Raw genomic sequence first — 26,507 nt, 5'->3', positions numbered from 1 at the left:
ATATTATATATTATTGTACTTTTTATATTCGTAGAAAACTGGATGTAATCAATACGATACATGATTTTTCGAACCGGTTCTAATCCATACTGGAAATAAAAATCCGTCTACAAACATATCAAGATACATTTTTATTAAAGTCTGAATGAACTCATACGAATTATAGAGTGGCTACGCTATTAATAATGTTATTTTATTTAGTTGTTGTATTTTTGAGGTTATGATATGAGGAAGAGGCAATAAAATGTTCAAATTAGTGGCTTGGATTTTAGAAATCTGATCATAAAAAAAAATAAATATATCAAAATTATCGCAACGTCAAAATTTTAAATATTTTAATGTCAAAACACTGTTAAAAATCAACAATACAGAAGTGGTCAGATTTTCAAAATTCTATATGGTTAATTTCTTTGGTCCCTAATAATATCTAAATGTCTTGATTCAAATCAAGTTAATTAGTCAGTATTTTACATGGATTAGACAATTGAATGATAAAGAAGGACATTTTTTTGCGCGGATTTTCCAAAAGGATTATGTTCTAAGACTTTAAAACAGGAGTAGAATTTTAAAACTATGCATGGCAGTTGCACTTGGCCCAGTTCTATATTGTACCATACACACACATACCTTAACGGAAAATCCGTGCAAAAAATTACCACCCATCTGTGAAGTGGACATATGCAATATTTGGTAAATATTCTTTTTTCTCCTATTGTCTTCTCCCTTTCTGAGTACTTTTTCATTAATTTTACACTGATCTACCCCTTGTTTACTGAAAACAAACTATAAAAATATTTCAGATAAATTAAGATATTTAAAAATGAGACGTGGTGGAAATTCGCAAAGAGGCTACAACAACTATGATGGTAAGTTTTTTCTTCATACATTTTTCAATTAATAATTTTAGAATTTTAATTGAATTAAGTACCTAGCGGGTTGCGTCGTATTTTCACTGAAGCTTATGATAAAATAAATTAGGTAAATGTTATTGATTGCCTTGCAGGGTTAGGAAATTTTCCCCGGAGGGTTAGAGCCTTCTATAGGGGCTAAAAATAAGAGAAATACGACGAAACCCGCTACTTCATTTTCTTTCCATTATCATTGATCCGATTTTTTTCTCTTCTCTCAATAGATAATAGAAGCTCCTTAAGATTTTTGGAAGATTAACTTTTCTTAAATTTATCTTTCCCTTTATGACTTAATCATATATCACCTTTTCATATTTTGGGAGGGAGGGAACAATGGACTGTTAATTTAAGTGTTTCTCAAAGTTGTAACTTCATGTTTTCGTATTCGATTACTTAAAACCCTTGGGGACTTACTAAAATCTAGATTGGTTGGAGAAAAAATAGGTTTCCAAACTTTCCCACCATTAATATTGATCTTTGTTTTTCTAATTGGGAGTGTACATCAATTTATCTTTGATTGATTGATTGATTGATTGATTTATCTTCCATTGTGTTATCCCTTAATATTTCTGTCATGATTTACTTTTTGAAAATATAGAATCCACCAAAATTAATATTTTTTCCCTCTCAAAATGTTGTAATGAAAATACTTTTACAATGACAGACATTCGTGGTCATAATGACATTTATGCCTTTTTGTCATTTTGTATTCATAATGACAATCATGCCTTTTGTCATAATGACAATTTCAATTTACATCAGTTAGAAGAAATCAAGGCTTTTTTCTCAAATATATTTCTTATCCTTTAAATATTACTTTTTGACATTTTTGTTTTACTTGTTGTCATGGAACTCAATTGGTGGGTGTATCAAATTATCTTTCATTGTCCTATCCCTTAATATCCCTGCCTTTGAAGGTATTTTTATCTACTTTTTAATTAAGTTTAATTTTTTCCTCTCTCAAAATGTCGAAATCAAACTACTTTTACAATGACAAACATTCGTGGTCATAATGACATTTATGCCTTTTTGTCATTTTGTATTCATTATGACAATCATGCCTTTTGTCATAATGACAATTCAATTCACTTCAACAAAAAAAGTTAGGCTTTTTTCTCAAATATTTTGACATTTTTATTATGACTATGGTTTTATTGGTGGCATAAATGACATTTTTTTTCAACAAATAATTTTAATCTTCAGTAGGGATAATTTTGTTTTTCTAATTGGGGGTGTACATCAATTTATCTTCCAAAAAATTATCAATATGTCAAAACCAAAATACTTTTACAATGACAAATATTCGTGGTCATAATGACATTTATGCCATTTGTCATTTTGTATTCATAATGACAATCATGCCTTTTGTCATAATGACAATTTCAATTCACTTCAAATAGATACTATTAAGGCCTTTTTTTCTGTAACATATTGATTCTTTCTTACCTATGCTTTTTGACTTTTTGTTTTTGTCATGGAACTTAATGACTATGGTTTTATTGTTGTCAGAAATGACATTTTTTTCCACAAATAATTTTAATCTTCAGAAGGGATAATTTTGTTTTCCTAATTGGGGGTGTACAATGTACATCAATTTATCTTCCAAAAAATTATCAATATGTCAAAACCAAAATACTTTTACAATGACAAATATTCGTGGTCATAATGACATTTATGCCTTTTGTCATTTTGTATTTATAATGACAATCATGCCTTTTGTCATAATGACAATTTCAATTCACTTCAGCTAGTAAAAAAATTTTTCAGATTTTTCTTATTCTTTTCAGTAATGCTTTTTGACATTTTGTTTTACTTTCTTGTCATGTAAATTAGATTTATTTTGACTAGGTATATTTTTTTTGTTTATATTGACTTTTTCATCAACTATTTTTATCTTTAGTCATAATGACATTTTTTGGTCTACTATGACAATTATGCCTTTATGTCAAAATGACATTTTTAATAACTTTCTAATCTTTTATCTCCCTTTCTTGTCATAATGACATAATTTTCCTTTTTTTTGTCATTAAAATATATAATTTATTCACTTACCTATTCATTTGTGAAAATTGATTATTTTTATCAAACTATGACAATCGTGTTCATTAGTAGCGCAGAATTAAAAAAAAGCTTTTACCAAGTTGCCTATTAAAAATAATAAACTAAATGTCAAAAATACCAATTTTGCCTAGAATGACACACCATGCTTACTGACCTACGCCAATTATAGAGTTACTGCGCTACTAAAAACTTTTTTGTTCATCTTAAACTTTTTGAAAATACTATGTAACTTTAATCCAGTTGCGTATATTTCCTTATTTACAGCTTATTACTTTCTAATTTTTTTCTGAGTACTTAATTTCTGTAGCTAAATCTGACATAATTAAACGTTAGTTTGACTTTTTGTTAGTCTGACACTTTTCTTAATATCTAACATGTTACTGACAAAAATATTCAGACAATTATCACTTTTTTGTCGGTTCGACATAGTTGTCAATGTCCGTCCGTCCGTTACTCATTCCTTTTTTTCTATCCACTCCAGGCGCTCAGTCAAACTCCGGCTATTCCTCCGGCTATGGCAACGGCGGCGGTTCCTCCGGTTACTCTGACTATGGCGCAAATGGCGGCGGTTATGCCGCCGGCGGGTATGGTGGTGGCTATGGCGGTGGGTACGGCAACTACAATCAGTCCTCTGGCGGCTATGGCGGCACAGGCGCCAATACAGGTCTGTTAGGCGGCGGCGGTATGAATCCGTCTGCCGTCGGCGGCAGTATGGACCAAAAGTCACTAATGCTTACAATTCAACAACTTCAGAAGAAGGTGGAGCTTCTAGAGACACAGCAGGGGGGTGGTGGCGGCGGAGCCGCTGCTGCTGGTGCCACAGGTTTTGGTAGAAGCAGTGGCGGATTCGGTGGTGGCGCTAGTGCTGCAGGCGGTTATCCTGGCGGTCCTACTGGTCCCAAGCCACCAGGTACATTTTTCTTCTTCGTGATATATAAAGATATGTTTGAAAAATATGTAATAACTACTATCATGATCTGTGTGTGTGTGTGTGTGTGTCATACTACTATCATAATTTTTTTTAGTTTTTTTGAACTAATTTGGGGGAGGGTATCTCCACCCTCCTAATAAAAAAATTTAAAAACTAACCTAAACATATTCAAATAAGTGATGTAGCGAGAAATACCTGCTAGGAAATCAGAAAATAAAATAGTAATGTCAGTTCTAAAATTATATGACTTGTATATTTCAGGCTATGGCATGGACTCCTCCAAAACTGGTTTTGACAGAATGTCCCGCTCCACTAAGGAAGGTCCGGATGGAAAGATTGAGAAAAGGGTAAGCTTAACTTAATATTTTCCTATTAATGGGTTTATTTTATTCCATAATTATCAGGGAGGGAGGGGACATTGGGCTGTTAATTACTCTAGTCCCCAAAGTTTTATAATTACGTTTTATTCGTTAGATTACAAACATTGGGGACTTTTACTGAATTTTGATTGGTTTGTTCAAATGTTTCAACCACAAATTTTAATCTACAGAAGGAGTTTATCCGTATATCAACGTAACATAATGTATGTCTGTATGTAGCGAAGGATCTCGCCAACCGTTGGACCGATAAGGTTCTCCTTTACAGTAAAGATTCTTAAATTCTTTTATGGGGTAGGGTATATCCTCCATCCTAAGAAAAAAATATGCTACTCAAAAAAAAATATTGCTCACTAACGTACGACCCCCTTTACTTTTTAAAATTTAGTACGAAGACCCCACCGACCCCCACGCCGGGGAGCCAGAGCGGGTGGTGCTGATCAACAACATCCCCCTGGACCTGGCCCTGCCCTCCATCATACACGAGGAGATATCCAACTTTGGCGAGGTCATGCGCATCAAGATTCTGCATAACAACAGGAATATTATGTGTCTTACATGAACTTTAAAAAGTTTTAAATATTCCAGTTGACCGAAAATGAGTGCAAGTTTAAAATTACGAAAGATAATAACGACTAGAATACTTAGAGAGCGAGGGAGGGGACATTGGGCAGTTTATTACATGTTTTCTTATTCGTTGGCTTAATAACTTTGGGGACTTTTATTGAATTTTGATTTACAGGTTCATTAAGTTTTGTGTCCATGTCCAAACGTTTTAACAACTAATTGTAATCAACAGCAGGGGTTATTTTTTATCATCATAGGGTATATCCATTTATATCCCTGAGAATACTGCTTCTTAAAGATAAATTAATGTTCGGTTTTAAATATCTGTTTCCTTTTTGCATTTTTACATCTTATAAACCCTATTTAAGATATCTAAGAAGAGAATAAGTACTATATAAGGTTGGACCTTGATTCAGCTCATTTTAAGATTTTTAATAATTGTAACACACATTTCACCTTTAGATCAACTGCTCTAATTCAAATGAGAACCAGGGAAGAAGCCCAGAAGTAAGTTCCTATTTTTTCATTTTTCTTAAAATCATAATGATATCCTTATATAAAAGTAACAGGATGTCTATTAGTCTGTCTGTCTGTTTGTACTAAAGAATCTCGTTATCCGCTGAAATAAATATACTAAAACTAAACAAATGAAGAAATATTAATTATCGCCCATTGCCCTATACCTGTATGTTTTGTTTGCATAGTTGTTGAACCGCAATGCTTTCCGTATCCGTCTGTCTGTCCGTCCGTCCGTAACACTTCGGTGGAAATGTGTTTCTCAGCTGCTATTGAAAATAGACTGCTGTGATTTTTAGTCAAGATTCCTATTATTTATGCGCTACTACATTTTTGCCCGTATGTCCCTTGGTCATGCTTCAAAAGAAAAAAACATTATTATTAAAGTTCAAAAAGGCATCATTTTTTATGTTAACTATTCTTGTTTGTAGAGTTGTAGATGGTCAGGATTACCTGAACCGCAATGGATTCCGCATCTTCTGTAAGGTTAGCACTAAGTTCAACGAGGTGCCCATCCCCGCCCCCGGCTCCATGCAGGACGATGGTCTCACCCAGGTAATATTTTTAGTTCAAAAATGTAGAGAGGGAGAGGACATTAGGCTGTTTATTACGCTAGTCCCCAAAGTTTTATAATTAAATTTTCTCCACTTTGGAGACTTCAATTGAATTTATGTTGGTTGGTTCATTAAGTTCATTGTCCAAACGTTTCAACCACTAATTGTAATATACAGAAGGGGTAATTTATTTAACATCATTGCGGATGTACATCAAATTATCGGCCATAGTCTTATCCCTTTAGATCCTTGTCAAAAATTAGATTTATTTATTACCCTATATGCAGTAAATAATAACTATTATCTAATAATCATGATATTAAAACATTACCTACGAAATAAAATATTTTTATATTTTAAGGATTACACTGGAAATGTGAAGCTGAATCCATTTCCTCGCTGGAACCCAGCTATGGAACATATGGACCAGGTAAATAGGTTTTCAGTGATGTCCAAGGGGTGTTTACACCCCACACCCTCTCAAAAACGAATTTGAGGGAGCTGTAGGCAATCTTTGATTAAACCTTAAAACACTGACCTAATCATTTATGAATCTAAAGGGAATAGATTAATGACCCTAAATGGTCAATAAGTCACAAAATCCGCCAACTTAAAAATAAATTTTTGTTAATATTTAGTCAAATATGATGAAATTCGATCAAAATTCATAGTAAAGTTTACTTATTTTATGGATAAAATGAATTTAAAATACCCTTTCATACTAAAATGTGTAACTCTTTAACCATTGATGTGGTCGGAATGTTCCTACACTGGATTGTTGGACAAAATATCCTCACGAAAATAGCCTCCACTGTTAATAATGATCATGGCCCCAGCGTTCGGCCCCGTGGCCTGCCTAGCCGCGGGCGCTCTGTCCCCTCTAGCCATATAACCTAACCTAAAGATTCTATAAATTAAAAATTGTAAAAAAATCTCCAAACCACTTTTTGTAAAATCCACGAAATTCTAATTATTTCGTGTAAAAATAAAAATATTGTTTGACTATAATACTATTTCTTTAGGGCCATGGAGGACCTATGGGTGGACCGATGGGCGGGCCACCAATGGGTGGACCTTTTGGTGGACAAATGGGCGGGCATATGGGTGGACCTATGCACATGGGTGGTGGAGATCACTATGGACAGGGCATGGACGAGGGAAGAAATAATCTTGTTGTGCTCATCTCTAATCTCCCTGACGAGGTAATTTTTTTTTCTAGTGTGGCTTCGAAACTAATTAATATCCGCAGAATTAGAACTAGTTCTCAGCCGTACTAAAAAATTATGTACAGCATCGTATTACAAAAATTTTCCACGAATACTAAATTAAACACCATTTTATTATTATCAGTTTTGTTAGCATGAACCTTGACGAAGCCCAATCTGTCCCACTTTTGAGCAAGACGATTCCCTTTTCTCCCATCTCTTTTGAAGAGATTTTCTCCCCCCCCCCCTTCCCTTTTTCTTTTCCCTTTATATGACGTCATATAGGAATCGTCTTGCTCTAAAGTGGGACAGATTGGGCTTCGTCATGAACCTTCAGCTTCTCAGGACTAACAAATCTGGTTTTAATCTTATATTTTTTCATTATGATACACGCAAAAGCTGCCTATAATACGATGCAATAAATAACTAATTAAGATTATTCATTAAAAGAATTAAATAGGAGGAATACGACAATGGCTAACAAATAGATTTACTTTACATACCAAATAATAATAAACACAATTACCCTATATATATAGATTTAGATTGTTGGTTGGAAACTTTTGAAGCTGCTATTTTTTTACTAACTTAACAGGGATTTATAGAGTTATCCAAAGTTTTGGCAACTAGTATAATTTACAGTCGATTGCCCCACTTCCCCCCCCCCCCCCAGAAATGAAAAGACATTTTTAAAACTTTTTTTTTACTTTTAGTTGGCCCAGGTTGACAAAATTTTTAACATTATGGGCGTATACGGAGATGTTCTCTGTGTCAAGATTCTCTTCCAGAAGAGAGATTGTGCTCTTGTTCACTTTGCTAAACCACATCACGCAGCCCAGGTAATTACCCAATGATGAAACACAAAATTACCCCTTCTGTAGATTAAATTGGTGGTTGAAACGTTTAAACACTGAACATAATGAGTCAACCAATCAAAAAAGGGGGGGGGGAATGTGGTGACTCGTGCCACGACATACCAGCAATTTTATTTTGGGTGCTACTCCCTTAGTTTTAGAGATAATTGGGTGAAATATTTTGGGCTGGGTCACTAGTTACCCCAAGTTTTGGTATCTTTCAAAAAAAAAAAAATTTTTGGCGGCGGCGGAAAATGGCGGCGAACGGCGGGAGCGGCGGTCCCGCCGCCGTTTTTTTTTGAAAGATACCAAAACTTGGGGTAACTAGTGACCCAGCCCAAAAGATTTCACCCAATTATCTCTAAAACTAAGGAAGTAGCACCCAAAATAAAATTGCTGGTATGTCGTGGCACGAGTCACCACATTTCCCCCCCCCCCCCCCCTTTACTGAAGTTCCCAAAGTTGGTTAACCAACAAAAGGAAAACGTCATTATAAAACTTTGGGGACTAGTGTAATAAACAGCCCATTGTTGAAAAGAGATTCTGCTCTTGTACACTTTGCTAAACCCCATCTCAGGTATTTGTTAACATTTTCCGCTCAGAGAGCATGGAAATTGGCGCCTCAAGTATTTCTCTTTAACATTTGTAACTAGTTTTGCAAGAACACAAAAACTGATTTCCATAAAAAATAATCTAATCTATGAACTTAAACTTGTTAATTGCTTTTGATTGATCACTATGAATAAGTTTAGTTTTACTATTAAAATCTGCACACTCTTTACCTCTTATTCATGGATATTGGCAATGGATAGTCATGAATTTGCCATAGGTCCAATCATACTTCTCTGTTTAGGCTAAACAGCATTTGGACCAGTTCAAGGTTGGAGGTAAGAACCTGACCCTGTCCTACAGTAAGATCAGGAGCCTGCTGGCAAACAAACTTATTGAGGAGGATGGACTCCAGAAACAATATCTCAATTCCAGGTAAAAAAAAACCTGTATTTTTGGCAGCGCAGCTGCTCCATAATTAGGATATGGTCGTACGTTATTCTGTTCTCCATTTTGCGGTGACTAAAATCCTGCAATTGTGCTCACTTGCCAATTAGTCCTTTTTCAATTCCCATGTCTAGTACTCAAAGCTTTCCTTTATCAGTCATTAAGGTTACAAGATCATATTTGACACACACACTCAAACAGAGTCTTTCAGATTGTTGAATAATCTTTTCATTTAGATAAAATTGTAAGGTAAATACCTAGGTAAAGTTTTTATGGATAAAAATTGTTCTTATATAGGTACTCAAGATCTAGAATACATTTTACTAATGAACCTAATTATTAAGATCCCACAGATACAAGAACCCGCAGGTGGTAGCCAAGATCACGAAGAACCTGGGTCCCCCAACCAATATCCTGCACATCAGCAACTTTCCCGAGCAGTACAACCATGAGGATATCAAGGTAACTGGAAACCAGGGCGGGCAGTTATGGATATAAATAGCGCAACAATATTAACCTAACCATATAAAGTATTTCAAATGATTATAAACAAACCTAACCTTTTTTGTGAATTAAAAAATATTGTTTAAAATGTTTGGAAATTGCAATTTTGAACCAAAAATCAAGAATCATCATAAGATCCTTAAATTTTTAAGGCAACGAATGAGAGAACATGATTTAAAAACTTTGGGTACCATGTTTTATTTTTAGTCCAATGACCCCAAATTTCCTGGTGAAAAAGGAAAATTTAAAACATTATGTTACTTGATATTAGGCGGTTATTTCTTAGTAAAGTTAAATAATACTCAGGAATCTAAAGGGGTAAGACAATGGCCAACGAGTAAGGAAACGTTATTATAATGCTTTGAGGACTAGTGAAATAAACACTCCCTTCCTCCCTAAATGATACTTTATTTCATTGAATTTTTAAATTAGTTTCAATATGTTTTTTTATAATTTATATTTATAGGAAATGTTTATTGAGTATGGATTTACAGCCAAGGTGTCCAGGGATGGTATAACATTGTACAATAATTTATATTATTAGGAAATGTTTATTGAGCATGGATTTACAGCCAAGGTGTCCAGGGATGGTATAACATTGTATAATAATTTATATTTATAGGAAATGTTTATTGAGCATGGATTTACAGCCAAGGTGTCCAGGGATTGTATAATATTGTATAATAATTTATATTATTAGGAAATGTTTATTGAGCATGGATTTACAGATAAGGAGTCCAGGGATTGTATAACATTGTATAATAATTTATATTATTAGGAAATGTTTATTGAGCACGGATTTACAGCCAAGGTGTCCAGGGATTGTATAACATTGTATAATAATTTATATTATTAGGAAATGTTTATTGAGCACGGATTTACAGCCAAGGTGTCCAGGGATTGTATAACATTGTATAATAATTTATATTATTAGGAAATGTTTATTGAGCATGGATTTACAGCCAAGGAGTCCAGGGATTGCGAAGGAAAGGCTAAAATGTGCTTCTTGGTTTTCTCAAGGTAATATATTTCATTTTCAAGCAGATATTAAGTATTTTTTTCATTATTGAAAAATAGATAGATTTCGACCAATTAAAAAAGATGTGTTTTCTTGTCATAGTTTGGCCCTAAGGTCCCCCAAAACGAAGGTCTTCAAAAAGTTTGTATTTAAGTATATTATTTTTTGGTGTTTTGGGGTTTTATGTCTATTTTTAACTTTTGTGTATCCAAGTCGTTTTTCATTTAGTTTTCAAACATAAAAAACAAACACTTTTTCAGTCCTTCTAAATACGGTTTGTCTGTCCAAACAAATTTTAAATTCTTTTTTTTACCACATTAAAGAATTTTTTACCTCCTATGTATTTAAAATCAATATTAAAGGTTTGATTTTTGTAAAGATCAATTAAAAACCATCTCATTCATATGAAAACCACTAAAAAGAGTTCGATTGAAAAAAATGTAATGAAAATGAATGATATTATTTTAGTCCTGATGAGGCTCTGATGGCTTTGTCTGTTATGCACAACTACTGCAATGAAGAAATGAAATCAAAGGTAAGTTGATATATACGTTTCCAAAGTTTTAACCTCTCATTTCTTGGCTTAAAAACTTGTTAAATATTATATGGTTAATTCATACTAGTGTCTAAATCTTCAGGTTGGGTACTAAGTCATCATTGGGGACTGTCTTATCCCTTAAGAACCCTAAGACCAGCCTATATTTCAAAGGATTTATTTCTTACTCAATTTTTAGTGAAATAAATCCCTCCCCCTATTTTATCAAGGATTTTCCTGTAAATACTGAAATAACCAGGGATTTATAGGGATACACAAAATCACCTCTTCTGTAGATTAAAATTGAAACGTTTAAACACTTAATTAACCAACAAATCATAATTTAATAAAAGTCCCCAAGTTGGCAAGCCAAAGTATAAAAACGTTATTGTAAAACTTTGGGGGACTAATGTAATAAATAGCCCAAATTTCCCCTCTCTCTCAGAAAATAACTTTGTTAATTATTCTAGAATGGAAAAGGACTGTGCGTGTCCTTCACTAACTCCATGAACAAGCCGGGACAATACAACAAGCAGGAGTACAACTAATTCATCTGGATGCTCCTTCTACAAGTTAAGAAAATATGTACTGGACACTCTTTTTACATGTTGAAAAAATACTGTAATATGATTTTTTAAAATTCCCTTGTTAAAGTTGAAATCAGCATAAACCAACCAAAATCCCTACTTTTAATAACTCTGTATCATATGCTCCTTTTAAATCATTGAAAAAAATCTATTGTACGGTTCTTTTACACTTAGAATCTTTTAAATTCTTTTGTTGAAGTTGAAAAAAGCATAAAAAGGACATTAATTCCCTATTTTTGAGAAAAAAATTGAATGTACTCTACTTTTAAACTCTAAAAATATCTTTTTGATTATTCATAGAAGTTAAAACTCTCAATTTAAAATATTTTTTTTAATTACTCAAAATTTAAAATTTTCTTTTTTTTTGTAAAAAAAGTTACTTTAAAACTTGTTCGTCTTAGATTATTAAATGTATTTTGTTTAAATTCAGCATTTTGCAAAAAAAAATATTTCAATGATTTTTGTATTTTTGATTGTATTAACGTTTGTAAATTAATTAATTTTTTTCTAAATAAATTAAAAATAATTGTATTTTGACTTTTCTTATGTTGAATGTAAATTTTCAGAATATAAAAAAATCTATGAAAATGTTGCATATAAATGTAAAGCATATGACAAAATCATTTGATTTAGAGGTTGATGAAAATATGTTGATAGGTAGGTTTTTTAAAAGCGAAGCTTTTTACAATTAGGGCCTGTCCATACGTCCGCCTGTAACGGTTAGCTCTCTTTTCGTTAATTTAGACATGTTCAGGGCGACCACTGCATACTATATATACTATTTATACTATATAGGATGAATTTGGATACTATATCATACTATATGACAAAAATTTACTATATATACTATATAATTTCACCTTTATTTGACCAAAATTTACTATATATACTATATAATATTACATTTATATAACGAAAACGAATATTGTCAGTTTTGCGACAACGCCTCTTAAGGTGCGTTTTGTCTTATTTTCACATTTGGTTTTCTCCTATTTCTAGCCCCTGCGGGGGGCTCTAGCCCTGCGGGGCAACCAATGACCTTTATCTTATCTAACCTAACCTTCAATAACCTATCAAAAGATACCGTGATACGACAAAAATGAATAAAGCACTACAGTAAGAAAGAGTTGAAGAAAATCCATTAAAATATATTATTGTTTGTGATTGTGATTTAAGTATCAGTTATTTTTCATTATAGAATTAACTTAAGGTGGAGGGAAAAGTTTTGCCACTTTCACTTACTCCATGGTTATTAGGCTAGGTATTAATGTGAAACTAAAGGTTATTTGGGATAAAAGTTTACTTTTGGGTAATAGTTCACTAATATTGATTCATTTTTTGGATAGGTCTCCAGGTTCAGGTGCTGCAGGCTGGAAGGTGGTTTCTGGACAGGTAAAAAAAATAAAAATTTTTTTTTGAAGAGTTAGAGATCAACTTATTAAACAAAATACCTATGCACCAGTTTGGATTTTATTAACATACTAATCCGAAGAAAAAAATAAATTAGGCCTCCAAGTTCTGGTCCTGCAGGCCTCCAGGTTCACTCTGGACAGGTAAAAAATCGAATTTCTTATTTTAGGAGTTAGAGGTCCACTTATAAAACAGAATATGTACCTTTTTGGATGTTACTAACAATTTTGAAGAAAAAATTAAAATCGACCTATAAGTTCAGGTCTTGCAGGCCTCCAGGTCCACTCTGGACAGGTAAACAATCAAATTTCTTATATGACGAGTTAGAGTTCAATTTATATAACAGAATATGTATTTATTTGGATAATATTAACATATCAGGCTCCAAGTTCAGGTTCACTCAGGACAGCTAAAATATTCAAATTTCTTATTTGAAGAGTTAAGAGGTCAGAATATGCATCTATTTGGATGTTACAGGGTGACCACTATGTACGTTATGTTCAATATGTTCATATTGAACACCATTTTTAGGTTTCTTGGTACGTTTTTGTTCGTTATTGATTTTTGTGTACAATATGAACATTTCAGTATACGTTATTGTACGTTTTTCTGTAATGTATGGTTAGTATTAATAATAATTAATGTTATTGTATTTCATAAAAACTATTTTTTAAAAATTTCTGCGCGCTTCGCGCGCCATTTTACCAATTTATCTATGACGTCATTTTCAAGGTTTCGTAAAATAAAAAACTCAATTAAGTATTTCACTATATAGCAAAAAAAATTCCTCTAAACTAATTGTAATTACAAACCTTACCAGGACATATGAGAAGTTACACTTTCAAGGAGTATCACATTTGTTCATCAGTTAGCGAGATTATTTTTAGTTGATTTTAATGTTTTCATGTACTTATAGGAATGAGATACTACTTTCTATAATACAAAGTCAATGTATGTCTATCTGTCTGTCTTTTTTTGGGGGGTTGGGACAACCACAACCCCCCTAAAAAAAATTCCCCCTCAAAAATTTTTTTTATTTATTTTTGTGAAATGTAACAAGTAAACTCCCTTTAAAAAAAAACTCACTTTTTTTAGGGGAGGTAATAAAGGGGGAGTAGGTAGTTAACGCCCAAAACAGTTTTGCAAGGGGTAGAAAAATTTCTGCCTTTTTACCCCTCCACCCCCTCACAAATTGAGCTTTTTATACCCCCTCCAATGAAAAAGTTTGGGTATCCTTGGATAAGTATACTACTTTCTATATATATATACTAGCGGCTACGCCCCTAGAGGCCTCTAGGGGGGGGGGGGGGTAATTTTTTCTAGGGGCGATTTCTCTTGGGAGGGTCGTGGTACAAAAATAATATAAACCTTCCAATGACCTATGAGAAGCTACCCTGTTAAGGAGAATCCGATCGGTTCAGCGGTTAGCAATATCCTTCGTTACAAACAAACAGACAGACAGATATTGTTTTACTTTGTATTATATTCTAGCGACTCCTCCCCTAGCATCAAGAGGCTCTATAATGGAAGGAATTTGGAGGGCATAAAAATAGCCTAAAACCCGGACTATTTCAAAAAGTAATAGCCTATAAGAAGCTTCCATATAAAGGAGGACCACATCGGTTCAGCGGTTAGCAAGATCCTTTCCTACAAACAAAAAAGCTTAATACTTTATATAACAGGATATCAATTCCCTGAAGAGTAGATCCCAATCAGTTCATCATTTACCGAGATCTTAAGCTTCAGACAGACGCAAAGACATTGTTCTACTTTGTATTATAGATATATGTATATGTGGTTTATGGTACGTTATTGTACGTTATTTTTTCAAAAAATGTACGTTATTGTGTTCATTGTAATTTTTTTGTAGTACGTTATTTTCAATATTAATATAAAAAAGGCGGTGGTCGCCCTGATGTTATTAACATATCTGAAGAACAAAATAAAATAGTCCATCAAGTTCAGGACCTGTTGGCCTCCCGGTATTCTCTGGGGTTTGAAGTCTTCTCTGGAGGCCTGCAGCACCTGTACCTGGAGAGCAATTGTATTTTTTCTTCTGTTATGTAAATAACGTCTAAAAAAATGCTTATGGTGTTTAAAAAACTAACCTTTAACTCTATAAAATAGAAATAGAAGAGTAGAAGAATATTCTGAACCCTTTTTTCGTCAAATCTAAGAGAGAACATTCCTAGCAGACAAAAGTATTGTTTACTTTCGACCCAAGCTGATGTGGATTCTTAAAAAATGATAGACTCGCTATTCGATAGTGAGGCAAAATTATTTTTGTGAAAAATCATCCAAAAGAACATTAAAAATATACAAAAATTAAACAAAATCATATGTTAATAACCCTCTTAAGATTTTATTTCATTTTTGTAAATTTTTTTATTCGATTTTGGAGGATTTTTCACAAAAATAATTTTGCCTCACCAGCGAGTTGCCAGCCTAACTTTTTTTTTAAGAATCCAACTTTGTTTCAAGCTTTCAAATTGTAAACGAAATTTTTGGGCAATTAATTCTGATTCCGCAAAGCTTTCTACTAAGAAAATATACTGTTAACAGCTGACTTTTATGCATGTATGAAATGAAAAAAAAACATGCCTTCGTAGGAAAATGTGTACATAATTTCAACCAATGAGATCCAATGTAAATTCCGATGCGATTCTCCTATTGGCTCAATTAGACATTCCCTCTCTTTCTTAGTACCTTTATTCTCTATAAATAGGAAAATTTTGATTTTTACCTGTCCAGAGTCCACCTGGAGGCCTGCAGCACATTAATATAGAGGTCAATTGTCATTTTTTCTTTCAACACATAAATAACATCTAAAAAGATGCCTATGTTGTTTAATAAACTAACCTCTTACTTCTTAAATAAAAAAAAATTATTTTATACCTGTCCAGAGTCCACCTGGAGGCCTGCAGCACCTAAACCTGGAGGCCAAATTTTTTTCCTTCAAATATATAAATAATATCCAAATATAAGCTCCTTTTTTTAACAAATAGGTATACCATTAACTGTTCAAGCAAGAAGTCCCTGTCCAGAGTCCACCTGATGCTCTGCAGCACCTGAACCTCGAGGCTAAATGTCATTTTTTCTTCAAATATGTAAAAAAATATTCAAATAGATGCATACTTAGTTTAAAATTTTACCTCTAACTCTTCAAACAAAAAAATTGAATTTTACATGTCCAGAGTAGACCTGGAGGCCTGCATGACCAGAACTTGGAGGTCGATTTTAATTTTTTCTTCATTAATGTTAATAACATCCAAAAAGATGCATATTCTGCTTTATATGTTGACCTCTCACTCTTTAAATTAAAAAATTGATTTATAACCTGTCCAGAGTGGAAAATATTCAAATAGATGCATACTTTGTTACCTCTAACTCTTCAAACAAAAAAAATGAATTTTACCTGTCCAAAACTATGCATATTCTGTTTAATAAGTTGATCTCTAACTCTTCAAACAGAAAATATACATGAAATACTATACAAAAGTAAACTTTTATCCCAAATAACCTATAGTCTCAAATTAATACCTAGTCTAATAATCACAGATTAAGCGAAAGTGGCAAAACTCCCCCCCCCCCCCCCCCTCCTTATATGTGAAATTGCTTTGATAACAGCTTTGCTTTGAGTTATTATTGAATGATGTATATACTATGTATTATTAAATAATTCAAAGTCAGATACTATATCATACTATATGAGTGAAAAAAAATATACTATATATACTATATGGATAAAAAAAATATACTATAAAAATACTATATTTTTTTGGTTTTGGAGTGGTCGCCCTGCATGTTATAATTTTATCAATTTCAAACTTTACATGATGATTCCTATAATATAAGGGTACAATTTAGAAAGCGTTGCAACTCTTTAATGATTACAAGAAAGTCCATACGTCTCTTTAAAACATGCTGATTTTTATATGTCTATATTATTATTGTTTACAAGTGTTAAATGTTCGTGTGTCCCACTATTTCAGAGCTTCGCGTTTATGGATGTTATCATCCTTGTTTTATCAAACATCTCGGGAACTATGAGAAACCCTGTTCAATACCTATAGCAGGAATACTATGTACATTATAACTAGAACAGTCATTAGTTGGTAATTTTTGTCAAACGATTATTGTTAACTTGTTATTTTGCACTATTTATGGCAAAATATTGTCCTAGTTCGAAAATTTTTTTTCTTTATAAAAAAAGTATTTTAGTCATATTTTTATGAATTAGGACAACTTTAAAGTACAATCATAAGAACTAAATCAAATATCCACTGTTATTAGTAAGTAAGCTTTATGAATAGACTACATATAACTAGTTATTTTCCTCGTACGTAAAAATAGCATAAGACCTTCAATGCAACATCCCCTTTTGTAGGATTTTTTATGTTTCCGTTAGCTACAACAAACAAGATTTCACTTATGATACTCTAGAAGAGATCGTGGGATGTTGGGAAAAATAGCCTAAAACCACCCCACAACATTTATAGCTTCCCTGAAGAGTATATCCAATTTGTATTAGCATTTTCTGAGATCTTGAGCTTCAGACAAAACATTACAACTGAAATAGGATGAAATGTCTTTATTGTAGGAGATTTAATGATGCAGCTAGCTATTGTGAGCGGTGTTCCCGTAAACGCTCAAAAAAAATAAATATAAAGTTATCCATCATTCAGGATTTTACATACTTAGTAACTTATAAAACACTAGTTTCTTCGACCTTAGCCTCTAGGGAATGTCAAAGGAGGTTCGGACCTGCAATTTCCTAGATCTTAAGCTTCAGACAAAAAAAAAATTTTTGTAGGAGATCTAATGATGCAGTTAGCTACTGTGAGCGGTGTTACCGTAAAAGCGCAAAAAACTTAATATAAAGCAATCAATCATTCAAGATTTTACATACTTAGTGACCTATATAACACTAGTTTCTTCGACCTTAGCCTCTAGGGAATGTCGAAGGAGGTTCGGACCTGCAATTTCCTAGATCTTAAGCTTCAGACAAAAAAACGTCTTTTTTTGTAGGAGATTTAATGATGCAGTTAGCTACGGTGAGCGGTGTTCCCTTAAACGCGCAGAAACTTATTTACAAAGGAATCAATCATTCAAGAGTTTACATCCTTAGTGACCTAGTTTCTTTGACCTTACCCTCTAGGGAATGTCGAAGGAGGTTCGGACCTGCAACTTCCGAGATCTTAAGCTTCAGACAAAGAAAAGTTTTTTTTATAGGAGATTTAATGATGCAGTTAGCTACTGTGAGCGGTGTTCCTGTAAATGCGCAGAAACTTATTTACAAAGGGAAACAGATATCAGCTGACGTTGAATCTACTCTTATTCAGGTCAATATCAGGCATGATTCGAATTTTCCAGGGATCTAAAGAAATAAGACACTGCCCGATAAATTGATGTACACTACACCACCCCCAATGATGATATACAAAATTATCCCTTCTGTAGATTAAAATTAGTGATTGAAACGTTTGGACATTCAACTTAATGAACCAACCGATTACAATTCTATAAAGTCGTCAAAGTTGTTAAGCAACGAATAAGAAAACGGTATTATATTACCTTGGGGACCAGTGTTAAAAACAGCCAATTGTCCCCTCTCTCTCTCTGTACCAAAAGGGCAGTAATATTTTTTTTCATATTTAAAAGGCATAGGTAAGTTTTCATGACGAATGATTTTATTGAAAAATTCAACTTGTTTGATTTTTAAATTCTAGGCTGGATTATCAAACGGGTCCAAGGTGATGCTTCTTGGTAAAAAATATGATCCTACACAGGTTGTTTTAGTATTTTATTATTTACTAGCGGCTATGCCCCTAGAAGCCATCAGGGACACGTAATATTATATGTATTCTTTTCAATCTATGATAAGGTCAGCAGTTTGCCAAAAAATATGTGGTAGGCTGCGATAGATAATCGCCATTAGGAAAAATACACAAACAAAAAGTGGACAACAAATTTTTTTATGTTATAATCATCCTATCCTATTCATCTGATTTTTGGAATACTGATCGCTATTTCAACTATGTACAATATTATACGCGAAGCATCTCTATAACAAAGTCCCAAAAATGTAAATATTTCCATTAGAGTTAAACACTAGAGGGAGAAAGGGTTTAATAACTGTATCTCCCCATCGCAACCGTTTTGGGCACCTATTTGGTCATTGAAAATCAACCAATGGTGTCGCTTATATCAACACAGCCAAGTAGAATAAATTATTAAGAAGCAGGCGAAAGAGGTCTTTGAAAAATGAAGGGAGGTAGTTGTCTGTATATACATCTATACTATAGATCTGTTGCATTTCCTTAAACAGTATCCTGTAGTTAAGAGGTTATGCAATATATTTACTTACAATATTGTTTAGACTAATGCATTAAAATGCTACTCATTCATTTCTAACACTATACAAGTGTTAATGATAGTTTGTCCTACCGTTTCAGAGCTTCGCTTTAATGGATTTTGTCATCCTTATTGTAAGATAAAGTGCTGACTTTAAATTGTTTTCATTTATCATCAGAAGTAATATTATCAATTTGTTGTCGAACACTTTACTGAAGTCTAGGTGACATAAATTATAGTTTTGTATTAAATAGTAGGTACCTATTTCTTTAGATTTTAACATATTTTAGAAATTAAAAAATAGATAGATTGAATAAGCTAGCTCCTAACTAGACTCTATAATAGATATACGTCTTAGATGACTTTTACTACGTATTTTTTATGCTACTTTTGGACATAAGTTTTCTTGGATAAAATCAATCAATCCATTTTCGTCAAGATAGTATTCTTGACGATTTTTTTGCGTTTCCATAATTTTTTCCCGGTATAAACAAGGATGACAACAGTAGCGAAGCTCAAAAATTATGAATGAAAAAAAAATTACTATAGTGCAGTGTCATACAATAAACATTTAAAATGAAAAAATAGGTAAAACAGGAAACCTTTAAAATCACAAAAATTTTTAAATCTAGGAATCGATCTAGCACCCCCATTAATAAACATATCTTAATGAAACTTTATGGAAATATGTTTATTGTATAATATTAGCATATTCAATCCCTGATAATTTTTTGCCGTCAATCCTGAATAGGAATCGAGAAAATCAAGAAAACCTAAAAATCTAGGAATCTAGGAATCGATCTAGCACCCCAATTAATAGACAAACTCGAATTTCTCAGTTGAATACATTCACGCAACTTCCCCTGGTTGTGTAAGAAGGGGATTATTGAGTAAGTTTGGATACTTAATAGTCACGTACATAATATCAGTACTACCCTTATCCCAAGCTCCTCTGCGGAGAGCGTCATTCAATACGGTGACTTAATTTGGGACACCTGCCATACTCGGCGAGGGTGAGGTAATAATGAATAGCTCTCATGAGATAGCGGGTCAAGTCATAATGTGCTTGAACGTGGAGCTTGATAGCCCTAGTAGCTATACAAAAGTGTCTCAGCCTACTCCATGACTACTTAGGTCCAAACCCTAAGAGACTATGGCTAATCAAACAATAGACAAATCTTATCAAAACTTCGTGAAAATAAGTAGAATCTAAAATTAATTGATCCCTAAAAATGTTCAGCCCTCTATCTTGAAAAGGAATTGAGAAAATCACGAAAACTTGAAAATCTAAGAATCGATCTAGCACCCCAAATAACAGACAGATGGCCAAAACAATGTATAGATTAGATGGGCATATCTTGTATAGGAGCCGAGAAAGTCACGTTTCCCCCTTAGCGTTACGGACGGACTGACGGACAAAGTGAATTATAGAGTAGCTTTGCTACTAATAAAACAATCTATGTATATACCACGAGTTATTAATTGTTATCTTTTTTTATGAGATTAAAGGGGTAGTTTCATGAAATGCATTTTAACTTAATTTAGTGAACTGCATATTTTTTCCTAGTTAATGGGTTAAGCTACATTTAAATAGGATATATTTGAAATGAATTCAATTTTCTACCACGTAGTTTTTAAAATATCAAGACTTGAAAATTGTCTTTTTGTGATATATGCAATTTAAAAAGACGATTTTCAAGTCTTGATATTTTAAAAACTACGTGGTAGAAAATTGAAATTCTTTAAAATATATGCCATATAAATGTAGTTTAAACATTTAACCAGGATAAAATATGCGGTTCACTAAATTAAGTTTAAATGCATTTCATGAAACTACCCCTTTCATAATGTTAACTAAAAATATCGATGGATAGCAGAATATTTAGATTATTGTATGTGCTATCTCCTAAGCTAAGCAGCACCTAAAATCATTATTATAATTATTATTAAATCCGAATGTATTTTTAGGAAGCTGCATACAAAGATATTGTAAATCTAGAAACTAAAGGTCTGTTGGTAGAAACTAAATATTTAAAACTTTGCCAAGAGGTAATCTATACAACTTAATATCAAACTATTCTTACCGCGTTGTCCTATCCGTCTAGTATCCTTACTTGGCTACCCGAGACTGTAGTATATCTATAGCTCATCCGCTCGTTGTCGCGACAAGGTATTAGGTTCGAATCTCGACCCGACACCGTGTCATAACTAAAATCCCGTCCTCAAGGCTATCCAAGGCTATCTCTACTTGGCTATTCCAACCTAACCTAAATTAAGATAAGCATACATTTTTTTTCTCAAAAAGAGAGGGGTAGTTTTTTGGTAAAATCCGTAAGGGTTATGTGTTATAAGTAAAAAACAGTAGTAGAACGATAAAAATTTATGTTAACTTTTAAAAAAAAAATTGTCTATAGTACTTTCAATAAGAAATATTATCGTTCTACTACTATTTTTAGATCTTAAAACACACACCTTTACGGATTCTACCAGAAACCTACCCCTCTCTTTGTTTATTTTTCAGATGCAATGTATTTTCCACTAAGGCTTAAAAATTGATCAATATCCACTGGATTAGAAACGGTTCTCGGCCTTACTGAAAAATCATGTAAAGCATCGTATTACAGACAATTTTTTCACATATATTAAAATAAAGATCACAATATTAATGTCAGTTTTTTAGCCTTAGCCATTAATAATTAATTTTATTTTTTTTTTCGCGGAAAGCCGTCTTTAATACGGTGCGATAAATAACTTTTGGTCTATTGACCTATCATCTTAAAACTTAGATAATGGATTTATATATTATTACTTGGATCTTATTCAAGATTATCATATACTATAATAAAGTGAAACTTATAGCGGACTAAAATAACGGCTCCCCCCTTCACCCCTTTTACCCCCTCCTACTTGATGAACGAACTGACCAATGCAATAAGTGATGTCCATGTTAGCAACCTAAATTGAAGACGATTTTCCCCCTGTCACAATATCAACGTATACTGTATCAGTGTATATTTATTATTCAGATGGAAGATCTGGAGAAAGGATGGTTGGCCAAGGAACATGTACCCCAGGCAGTCAGCTCACTGGAGAAGAGAGCTAATTCAAATAATGAGGAGTTACATAAAATTCTGGCAAACCTGGATACAGTCACAGTCGAGGGGAACCAAACAGGTTTGTTTCACAGGGATCTAAAGGGATAAGACAATGGCCGATAATTTGATGTACATTAGGATATACATATATATATATGAGTTGGAAGGAATTTTAATGTTAGGGGGAGATTTGAAAACTGCATCAAATTTTAAGGATTTTTTATAAAATTCGTTTTTTTATAATTCTTTATCTAAAAGTGGAAATACAATTTAAGTTAATTAATTTTGACATCTGTGATTGGTGGGTTGAAAACTATCTGCGCTCTGATTGGAGAAGCTTGAGTGTCGTACATCATTCACCTAATTAGAGCGCAGGTAGTTTCTAATCCACCTATCCTATTGGTCAAAATTAATTAACTTAAATTGTATTTCCGCTTTTAGATAAAGAATTATACAAAAAACGAATTTTACAAAAAAAATCCTTAAAATTTGATGCAGATTTCAAAAACTTATATATCCTAATGTACATCCCTAATTATGATAGACAAAATTTTGAAGATTACAATTAGTGGTTGAAACGTTTAGACACTGAAATTAATGAACCAACCAATCAAAATTCGATAAAAGTCCCCAAATTAGAAGTTAACTCCCTGGAGAAAAGAGCTTACTCAAATAATGAGGGGTTACATAAAATTCTTGCTCACCTGGATACAGTCACAGTCGAGGGTGACTAAACAGGTTTGTCCCAAATAAATCTTTCCCAACCAACCCGTAGCTTCAAATCTCGGCGTTAAAAATGTTTCCTACTGCTGCTATGTTAGGTGCGCGATATAAATGGTTAAAGTAAGGGAATGCCTTGGATCATAAACATTAAACAGGCGCAACTCATTACCATGCATAGTTAGGAGTTCTCAGACAAAGGTCGTGTAATCAAAGGGCTGGTTGTCTGTTGGATGTTACTTAATCTAATATCCATGGGTGTTAGAGTATTGCATCCCAGTAAAATATTTTTAATTTTTCAGTTTACTATCCAACGGAAAGATGTCTATAATACGATGCGATAAATATCCATTATTATTTTCAGAGATCAGAAATAAAAGAAAAGTGACGGCTACCAAAGTTAATTTAATAATGGACAAAAATGATGAATTTTTAGAAAGAGTCAGAGAATTTAAGAAAAAAATACAAAAATAATTTTTTAAATTGTGTTTAGAATATTTTTTTTTTGTAAAATAATGCAATGTTGAACATCTGAGCATTTAAAATATTATAATGGCTTTATTATTACTTGGATGTTACACCAGATTATCGTCAATTTAGATTGCTAACATGGATATCATATATTGGCCAGTTCTTTCATCCAGTAGGAGGGGAGAGGATGGTTCAAAGGGGGTGGAAGGGGGGAAATCGTTATTTTAGCCCGCTGCGTGTTTCGCATTATTAGAGAATATTAAAATCTGGTGTAACATCCATTTAATAATACATCCATTCTTTTGTTGGTATATCCCAGTAACCATTAATAAGACTAAAATAATCAGAATATGTTACTAGTCAAAATGCAATTTTATGTATAATTGATCATTTATGTTATTTTCATTTATACACTCGATTTAAAATACTAATTTCAAATTTAAAAGAATAGGTAGTTATTTCTCGCATCGTATTATAAACAGCTTTCGGCGGATATAAAATGTCGAAGGCACGGGCTAAAAAAACTGGGTTTAATCTTATGATTGTACACTTTTATATTCGTAGAAAACTGGATATAATACGATGCTAGACATAGTTTTTTCGTATGGATGAGAACCGGTTCTAATCCTCCGGATATTAGACGGTTTCGAATGAATACGAGAAAATATTTCCTAGTGAAGCTTCGAAACCTATTAATATTCGATGGATTAAAACCAATATAGGGCTACTATACCTATGTAACCCTATGTAACTTAACCTAACCCCTGACTTAAAGTATTTAACAAAGGGAGGAGTAGGTTGTGCTAAAATTCCGTAAAGGTGTGAGTTTTAAGGCTTAAAAATAGTAGTAGAACGATAATATTCACTAAATAGTAAATATGTGTATTCCTTTTTAAAAAGAACCATAGACAAAATAAATTAACGGTAATTAAAAATTGTTAAAAGAAAAACCTAAAAATTTCACCATAATCTTTGCTAATGTCAAGCTGACAAAAATTAATTTTTAACATATACATAGAATTACCATGGACAATCAAATAATGTTTTAAAAAATGAATATCTTTGAAATAAATGGCATTATTTGTAATTTTTGAAATTTTTTTTGTCTTTAGTTCTTTTCAATAAGGAATACACATATTTAGTGAATATTATTGTTCTACTCCTATTTTTAATCCTTAAAATTCACACACTTGCGGAATTTTAGCACAACCTACCTCCACTTTTGTTCTTCAACTTTGTTTAAATAAGGTGGATGGAAAAATATGAATTTTCATATTGAAAATTCTACATACTTAATTTTTTTTATTTAGCCTATTCAAGCTTTTATCAAAGTATTTTATTTCATAAATTAAACCCTATTTAAAGGTATTTAGCTATATTTCTGATTAAAATAAACTTTCTTGTAATTACAATATAATTATTATTAAAAACACGAACGAAAATATACTCTTTACTATACCTAAATGTGTTTTTAAAAGCGAAGCTTTTCTATAATTAGGGTCGGTCCGTCCGTACGTCCGAGACGGATAGCTTTTTTCGTTAATTTAGGCACGTTAGAATTTTCCTATCGATTTTAAATTTTGCATGGTGATTCCTGTAGTAGTTAGGTACAATTTTGAAAGCGTAGCAACTCTATAGTTGTTACCAAATGACCGTACGTCCATTTTTAACAGGTTAATGTTTTCACTTGTTTAACAACAAATTTTTATATGATCTAATTATCCGATTGATCTGACTTTTGGTATATTGATTCCTGAGACAACATAGTACATTATTATAAGCGCAGCAACTCTATAACCAAGTCCTAAAAACGTAAGTATGTCCTTAAACATTATTCTGCATCAAGCAATTTTTCAACAAAGTTACTTACAATTTTGCTTCGACTCTTATACATTTATATTCTGATTATCCAGTTCTGACACTAAACAAGAGTTAATGTACGTTTGTCCTACCGTTGTTTCAGAGCTTCGCTTTTATGGATGTTGTCATCCTTGTTTAGTAGCAAAGCTACTCTATACAGCATGACCCTCAAAAAAGTATTTCTAAGCATCTGCAGCCTATATTTCTCAATAAAATATTAAAAGATTCATATGTACTTGTTCTCTATAATTTTCTACATCAAAGGATATCAAAATATTTTTTTTACATCAATTAACAGCCGAGATTTTTAAAGCCAAAGTTTGGAAAAAGTGCTTGAGAAACTGGATACTGCTAAATATTTCTTAGTTTTTTATTAGTATATTACTTTTTATCAACCAGTTAAAAAACAAATAAGAAAGAAGAGCAAGTTTACAATTGATACATTTTTTATTGCATTAAAAAACGTTACTTTTACATATAAAAATCTACTTCTCAAATTTTACTAAATACATTTTTCTTATACCTAACCATTTTCCCTCAAATCTTATAATATCTCCCACTTATTAATATGACCTTAAATAAACCCCTCCCCAATTTATGCTCATTACCGGAAGGATTAGCGCAACCTTTACAAATAAATTCACGCCGACTCATCAAATTAATCTAAGACACATAAAAATTATTTAAATTGTTAAATGTGTAATAAAAGTTTGTAGCTGTAACTTTTTGGTTTTTTAACTTATTTTGATAAAATAAAAGGTGTTTGATTTCTGTTTATGTAAACTTTCAATTTGCTACTATTTTTTATAGGATTTCTTTCTGTAAGGGTGTTTTTGCAATTAACACTAATCTAAAAATGCCTTTTAGAGCAAGTGAAAAAAGTGCTTTCAGCATGAAATAAATTTCTTGGAAACATCTTTATATAAGTTTTATAAAAAGTTCTGAAATTATGAGGAAAACACGTCATTTCACTTTAAAAAAAAC

The 26,507-nt window shown here is 32.5% G+C and overlaps 3 protein-coding genes across 6 annotated transcripts in view; all 3 read left to right on the top strand.

Annotated features, from left to right (window-relative positions):
* The window catches only part of LOC145318814 (polypyrimidine tract-binding protein 2-like), a 148,627-nt gene extending 147,822 nt beyond the window's left edge, over positions 1–805 (top strand). Inside the window, exon 14 of the mRNA XM_080160407.1 lies at positions 202–805. The gene's annotated coding sequence lies outside the window, so the exon portion shown is untranslated. The remainder of the gene's footprint in view (positions 1–201) is intronic.
* LOC145318813 (polypyrimidine tract-binding protein 2-like) lies at positions 795–11,599 on the top strand. 4 transcript variants are annotated; one of them, XM_080160405.1, is made up of 15 exons: positions 795–866; positions 3,451–3,879; positions 4,162–4,247; positions 4,666–4,817; positions 5,307–5,351; positions 5,792–5,915; positions 6,276–6,344; positions 6,937–7,116; positions 7,833–7,958; positions 8,827–8,957; positions 9,314–9,431; positions 10,330–10,362; positions 10,441–10,493; positions 10,960–11,026; positions 11,497–11,599. In XM_080160405.1, exons 1-15 carry the CDS (start codon positions 821–823, stop codon positions 11,572–11,574), a joined length of 1,737 nt encoding a protein of 578 aa, XP_080016531.1. In that variant the 5' UTR covers positions 795–820; the 3' UTR covers positions 11,575–11,599. The 4 variants fall into 4 exon arrangements, with proteins under 4 accessions (XP_080016531.1, XP_080016530.1, XP_080016529.1 ...); XM_080160404.1 differs by lacking the exon at positions 10,330–10,362 and adding an exon at positions 10,252–10,284; XM_080160403.1 differs by lacking the exon at positions 10,330–10,362 and having other exon boundaries at positions 10,408–10,493.
* Positions 11,599–24,651, top strand: LOC145318818 (BAG family molecular chaperone regulator 1-like). Its single transcript, XM_080160410.1, has 6 exons — positions 11,599–12,270; positions 18,256–18,365; positions 18,753–18,812; positions 21,346–21,426; positions 22,404–22,551; positions 23,557–24,651. Exons 1-6 carry the CDS (start codon positions 12,159–12,161, stop codon positions 23,664–23,666), a joined length of 621 nt encoding a protein of 206 aa, XP_080016536.1. The 5' UTR covers positions 11,599–12,158; the 3' UTR covers positions 23,667–24,651.
* Positions 24,652–26,507: the final 1,856 nt, after the last annotated feature.

Source organism: Acartia tonsa, chromosome 5 (assembly GCF_053477335.1).
Source record: "Acartia tonsa isolate MP-2025a chromosome 5, ASM5347733v1, whole genome shotgun sequence".
In the NCBI taxonomy this organism is placed as follows: Eukaryota; Metazoa; Arthropoda; class Copepoda; order Calanoida; family Acartiidae; genus Acartia; species Acartia tonsa.
This window is presented reverse-complemented; position numbering and strand designations above follow the sequence as displayed.

Coding starts and splice junctions, on each gene's coding strand:
- LOC145318813 (XM_080160403.1), top strand. CDS start 821: ATGAGACGTGGTGGAAATTCGCAAAGAGGCTACAACAACTATGATG. Junction 5,916..6,275: donor AGGACGATGGTCTCACCCAG/GTAATATTTTTA, acceptor TTATATTTTAAG/GATTACACTGGAAATGTGAA. Junction 9,432..10,407: donor ACAACCATGAGGATATCAAG/GTAACTGGAAAC, acceptor TTATATTATTAG/GAAATGTTTATTGAGCATGG.
- LOC145318818 (XM_080160410.1), top strand. CDS start 12,159: ATGTTGAATGTAAATTTTCAGAATATAAAAAAATCTATGAAAATGTTG. Junction 12,271..18,255: donor TGATGAAAATATGTTGATAG/GTAGGTTTTTTA, acceptor TTTTTTTTATAG/GAGATTTAATGATGCAGTTA. Junction 18,813..21,345: donor AAAAATATGATCCTACACAG/GTTGTTTTAGTA, acceptor ATGTATTTTTAG/GAAGCTGCATACAAAGATAT.